The sequence below is a fragment of the Gavialis gangeticus genome, unplaced genomic scaffold, assembly GCF_001723915.1.
Source record: "Gavialis gangeticus isolate Ggan-Ray unplaced genomic scaffold, GavGan_comp1, whole genome shotgun sequence".
In the NCBI taxonomy this organism is placed as follows: Eukaryota; Metazoa; Chordata; order Crocodylia; family Gavialidae; genus Gavialis; species Gavialis gangeticus.
The window spans coordinates 15,865,371-15,871,394 of record NW_017729015.1 but is presented as its reverse complement, the minus strand read 5'-3'; the positions used below and the strand labels follow the sequence as shown (position 1 = coordinate 15,871,394).

Genomic DNA, 6,024 nt, shown 5'->3' with positions numbered 1-6,024 from the left:
GTTGGTCTGACAGGACCTGCCACTGATGAACCTGTGTTGGTTGCCCCTAAGCATGCAGTCCCTTGCTGTCCCCTCCTGGATGTGTGCCAGAATAATTTTCTTGAACAGCTTGCCTAGGATCGAGGTAAGACTAACTGGCCTGTAGTTTCCCAGGTCCTCCTTCCTCCCTTTTTTGAAGATGGGAACCACATTGGCCCTCTTCCAGTCCTCCGGCACCACTCCAGAGCACCATGAGTGCTCGTAAAGCTGTGCCAGGGGTCCTGCAATGACCTCGGCCAATTCCTTTAGAACTCTAGGGTGGAGATCATCCGGACCGGCTGACTTGAATACGTCCAGCCCCTCCAGAAGCTCCCTAACTAAATCCTCGCTAACCCTTGGCCCAGGTGTGCCTCCCCAGGGGCCCGATGTAGGCCTTCCCAGTTGTACAGGTTCTGCTAGGGGCTGATGTGTCCTGGAAGAGGCATAATGTATTGTCTCACTGACCTTTAAATACAAAGCAGCCAGCCTAATGCTGCTTTTTCGGCTTGCTTTTAGGCACCTCAGCCTGCAGTACACGTGCAGGGACAGGAACCTTTAACAGCTTCCATGCTGGCTGCTGCCCCTCCCCAGGAGCAGAAACAGATGCTGGGTAAGTGATACTTCGGAAGTCAGTCCTGCTGCCTTCTGCACAATGAGGAAGCTGAACACATTTCTCATTATCATGTTTGACTTCAGAGCTTTTTAAAGCACAAAGTCTCGGGCAACTGGGATGCACGAGGCTCCTTTTTGTGAAAATAAGGGGTGTTTTACTAGCCCCTACACACAGTAGTTTGGGTGTAGATACAGTGATGCTTAAAAATGATGGTAGTTGGGCATTCTGACTTAGACATGAAAACATCTAGTGTTCCCTAAAACTAGTAGTTAAAAAAGGATCGGGGTGGGACATAGAAATTAGATGTCATGGAAATGTAAAGCTAGTGTTTGCTCTACTTTAAAACTTCGATAGGTGCTGATCTGCTTTCCTTGTTAGCTGTTGCAAAGGATCTGTGAGAGCACCCTGCAAAGACCATTTGAACTTTACTTTCCTAGGAGAACGCTTGTTCCCCCTGATTCAAGCTATGCACCCCAGCCTTGCGGGGAAGATCACAGGAATGCTGCTAGAGATTGACAATTCAGAGCTACTGCACATGCTGGAGTCTCCAGAATCCCTCCGGTCAAAGGTAGATTCTCCCACTTCTCAAGGTAGTTTGGATTGAGTGATTTTTGTTAAAGATGATGGATCTTACCTGGCAATTTGTCTTCCCTAGGTGGAGGAGGCTGTTGCTGTGTTGCAGGCTCACCAAGCCAAGAAAGAAGCTGCCCAGAAGGTGGGCGTGGTTGCTGCTACCTCTTAAACCAGGAAGACTGGTGAGTATGTTAGGTAGAAGTTCTTAACCTCAGATCCACTGGAACATAGTTTGGGAGGATATAAACTGCCAAGAAGTGGGGTTAGGTCCCAGGTATAATGGCATTAGATGCCAGACTACGTTTTGTAAATAGAAACTTCCACTTTTAATCTTGAAGAAATAAGCCCATAAAAAAGAAGGTAGTTCCTTACGGCAAGCAAACGTTCGGAAGATTAAAATGTGCTGACATGGGATTCATAAAGCCCTTTAAATCATTCACCTGTGTCGGGGAATAGAATTCATCAAAATGAGACCAGAGCTGCAAGACACTTGAGCAATTTTTGTCCAAACCCAGGTATGCTGCTAATGTCCATGTCTTGTCCTGACAGTTACCCTGAGGTAGACAAGAATAGTACCGAAATGCACAGGGTTATTCAAGCTTGGCATGACTTGCTGTGTGGTTCATTTTTTTTTTTCTGCTTTTGCTAGTTGCCAAGTGATTCTTATAGAAGCTTTTGATTTTCTTTTTTCCCCCATGCGCTTTTAGATGGGTATCTTTTAGACTAGGACTGGATGTTCATATGCTTTTCTTTAACTGTTTCATTTATGAGTTCTTTAACATGGATGTGTGTGGAGTTAGCAGGAATTTTAAGGCATTTTCTACAGGACTGCTGCCAGAGCACTGGCAGTAAAGGATTATGGGAAATCTTCCATTTGGGAAGGCACTGGCTTAAAATGAAAACACACCATGCATACGTGTTGTAAAAGTGTGCGCTATGCAGCTTGGCCGTTACTTGTCACTTACTATATAAAATAATTATTCCCTCATCACAAAGTTTTCATATTTCCACCTTCAGCATAATGTTGTGGAGATAGAAACATACACTGTGAGAGGAATAAGAAGTTATCTGGGAATTTTGAATGGGCTGGTCATGTTTAAATTACTGTTAGTTTGCACTAAACCAAGACGCCTGTATGGGGAGGGAAAAGAGCAAACTAATTTTCTAACCTTTTTCCCTGCACAGGATGCAAAGAAGCCAAATAGCCCCTTCATAGACATCAGCTCAAGATGTTTGAAGATACTCTTAATTGTCCTGCAGATCTCCGCAACATGCATATCAAATAACCATATTGCATTTTGTAAATTAACCTTTAAAATCTTATTTAAAAAAAAATCAATTCCATGAAGCTTTAGATTTCCAAGACCAGGATTAAGTTTGCAAGCTTTTCCTTTGTGGCCAGGACAGAGTTTAACCTTTGTCTTTTCTAAGCAGGACATCGAGGATTTCTGATTGAAAGTTTTTTGTGGTTTTGGTTTTAACTGAACAATCCAGTTTGCAAAATCTGGAAAGTGTTTATCAATAAAGGAATAAAAACTTTCACTAAATGGGTCTCTTCCCCCTGGTGTGCTTAACTATCCTGGATTTATTCAGCTTGTCAGAAGTAAACTGTTAGGTAATTACTGTCCGATTGAATCGTGGTTTTAAACGTTTAATCCTATTATTCTGTTTAAGTTAACAAGTGGCTAGGCCAAACTCCACTTCAAATTATGACTTCAAGCTGTGCCCTGTTTTGGATCTTCAAAGAAACTGTAAGGTGGTTGTAACTGAGTTTATTTAAGTGGACCCCTGCCCTCTGAGGTGGTCTTGGGCAACATTTTTCAGATGAAGCACAGAAAGAGGGTTTGCTCACTTTTTTCATTTAAAAATCCCACAGCAGTCTACGAGATGAAGTGATTTTGATAGTTTTTTATTCTGCGTGACTACATACTGTGTAGGAGGAACTGAGGTACACTTTTAATTGGATACTGACACTTTTTAATACTTTATTAAGAAATCCAATGTAACTAACCAATTTAACAGTTAAAGATGTACCCAGTACTCTGAAATATACATGAAGACAGGTATTTATGGACCATCAGCAGTGCTCCCTTGACCCAAATCAATGTGCATAGAAGTCTTGTGTTCTTTTCTTCTCTTCCTTTCAATCTGACAGTTCCTTTTTGTTTCTGTTGATGTTAAGCTTTTGTATTTCTTCATCTCTCTATGGTATTTCAACCCCTATATTTCCCTAGAACCTTGTCATTTCCTTTTAATAGTCACAAATGTAGTGTTGTGCTGGTAAGTGTATGCTGTACCTTAGAGATAGATGGCTGCCTTTCAGTGACAGTAGGACTAGTGTGTGCTTTGTGATGTTGTTGGGGTGAGCCTTTGGAATGGAGTGTGGTATAAACATGAGTACAGGAGAGCACAAGCACAGCCCAGATGAAGAAAGAAGGGAGGAATTGAGACTGTCCAGTGACTTGAAGATTTTACTAACGGAAAACCACTGAAATGCTGAGCATGTACTAGATAACGCTGTAAAATAAGGGTGCCTGCTCAGGGGAGCAGCGGTTTAATTCATGTTTACAGACCATTTGAGACCATTAGGTGAGTGGTGCTAGAAAAGTGCAAATGGTTCTTTTGATTTTGGGGGTATAAATGCAACACTGATGTGCCATTTTGCCTGCCTGCTGCACGGTTATGAGCAAACCATGGTGTTAAATATGCAAGAAACCCATTTAGAAATCTGGTACTTAACAGTCTGTGTCCAAGCCCAAGAATAGAACAAGCTTGCAGAACAGCAGCACAGCAAGGCGCAGTGTCTTGGGTCTCCTGTTGATAGGCTGAAAATCAAGAAAGGAAGGTTTCAGTTTCAATACTGTGTCCTAGATAAAGAATTAAGCAATCTAGTGGTAGAGATCCAGAGAAATCTAGCTTGTACCTTGGACCTGCTGCTTTGAGATAACTACTTCTAATGCATCTTTTTTCTTTACAACTGTACTTCATAAATTTACCCTAGCTGCTTTGCTTAATTTGGGATTAATCCAAACCACGCCTCAGCAAACTGCTGTGCAGCTGCCTTACGCAGAAGATCATCAGAGAAACTACTGTCAGGCTCCTGGTTAGAGGCAGTTAGCTGTATTGGTCTGAAGTAAGGCAGAAAGCAGGGTAGATGTATGCCCCTTCCAGACCAGCTAAATTAGATGCAATATGGAGCACAAACTTTCATGGGCTGAAGTTCACTTCATTAGATGCTGTCTAAGCTCCTAGTTAGCCATACCAAGTAGCTTATGCTGCAGGTCTCACAAAACATTGACTCAATGAAAAAATGAATAATTTTGGAGTCAGAGATTTTTTTTTAACCTACAGGTGAGAGAACTGTGGTGATGGAGGGGAATTGCATTATCCTTTCAGCAATGGGTAATTAGGTACAATAACCATGTTAGAAGGCAGGATAGATTAGATTTATACTTTATAGACTGAAGGAAGGGGAGTGTAGCGCACACAGCTGAAGCTCACAAGTTTGTACTATGGTGTGTGTTGTGTATCCTTACCTACTAGATGCGCATTATACTCTATAGTTAGAAGTATAGACTCGCCCAGTGTGCGCTCACATGGTATACGTAATTACATAATCTATACACACGCATGTAGCTGAAGCTCACAAACGTGCTGTGAATATGCATACACACACTACACCCACACATTTGCATTATGCGCACACACCACACGCTCACTACACATACATTATACACACACAACACCGCATACACTATATACACAGAAGCTCATGGAAGCTTGTGCCAAACTATGTACATATACAGTACAGTATAGGTGTGTGTATCCACACACACACACACTAACAAGCTGTTGTGTTATATGGTACATAGACAAACCAAAGGATGCGTGTGCACATACATCTCACCCAATGTGAGATGGGTGTCTACATATATAGACATACACACTATAGCACAAATGTTTATGAGCTTCAGCTACATGTGTATTGATTATGTGATTATGCATACCATCTGTACATGCATTGGATGAGTCTATACTTCTAACTAGTATGACTAGTACTTCTAACTGATGTGAACTTCAGACGAGTATGCGTATATATTAAATATACCACCTGTGCATGTGCACACACATCCTTTGGTTTGTCTATGTACCATATATATAACAGCTTGTTACTGTGTGTGTGTGTGTGTGTGTGTACGTGTGTACACACACCTATACTGTATACGTACATTGGCACAAGCTTTTGTGAGCTTCATTGTGTGTGTAGTGTACGTGTAGTGAGGGTGTGGTGCGTGTGTATAGTGTGGGTGTGCAGTGGGTGGCTAGGGTGTGTTGTGTGTATATATATAGACGACCCGAAGCTCCCAAAGGCCGGTGCTATACAACGCACGTGCACAGAGAGGGCGAGTGTACGCGTCACGCACCTCCCCCTCCTACACGTGCGTGTGTACAGACGCACCGCGCGCGGGCAGGAGGCGGAGCGAACCTGGCGTGTGACGAAAGCGCGTACGCACCCCTCGCCGAGGCCCGGCGCGGCCCGGGGGCGTGGCCGAGCGCGGCACTGCCCAATGCCCCGCGGGGGGGGCGTCGCGCGGGGGCTGCTGGGAGCGAAGATGGCGGCCACCAAGCGGGTGCTGTATGTGGGTGAGGAGCGGGACCCCGTGGGCGGGGTATAGGGCTCTGTGGGGTCAGTTGTGAACATTGGCGAATACAAGTGAACTTTGGTGCAAGGCCAAAAGGCAGCAGGACTTGTGCCTGTGGCGGCCCGTCAGAGGCGCTTGGAAATCTGTGTTGTGAGGGGGCTCTCTCCCCCCCCCCCC

At 44.0% G+C, this 6,024-nt stretch overlaps 2 protein-coding genes across 3 annotated transcripts in view; both read left to right on the top strand.

Annotated features, from left to right (window-relative positions):
• The window catches only part of PABPC4 (poly(A) binding protein cytoplasmic 4), a 25,551-nt gene extending 22,789 nt beyond the window's left edge, over positions 1 to 2,762 (top strand). For both annotated transcript variants that reach the window (XM_019512363.1, XM_019512362.1), the window contains 4 exons: positions 535 to 628; positions 1,069 to 1,199; positions 1,287 to 1,386; positions 2,390 to 2,762. In XM_019512363.1, the coding sequence (XP_019367908.1) occupies positions 535 to 628; positions 1,069 to 1,199; positions 1,287 to 1,373 (312 nt within the window). In that variant the 3' untranslated portion in view covers positions 1,374 to 1,386; positions 2,390 to 2,762. The remainder of the gene's footprint in view (positions 1 to 534; positions 629 to 1,068; positions 1,200 to 1,286; positions 1,387 to 2,389) is intronic.
• Positions 2,763 to 5,802: 3,040 nt separating this feature from the next.
• PPIE (peptidylprolyl isomerase E) overlaps positions 5,803 to 6,024 on the top strand; it is a 9,880-nt gene continuing 9,658 nt past the window's right edge. The window contains exon 1 of the mRNA XM_019512359.1: positions 5,803 to 5,848. Coding sequence (XP_019367904.1) covers positions 5,818 to 5,848 — 31 coding nt within the window. The 5' untranslated portion in view covers positions 5,803 to 5,817. The remainder of the gene's footprint in view (positions 5,849 to 6,024) is intronic.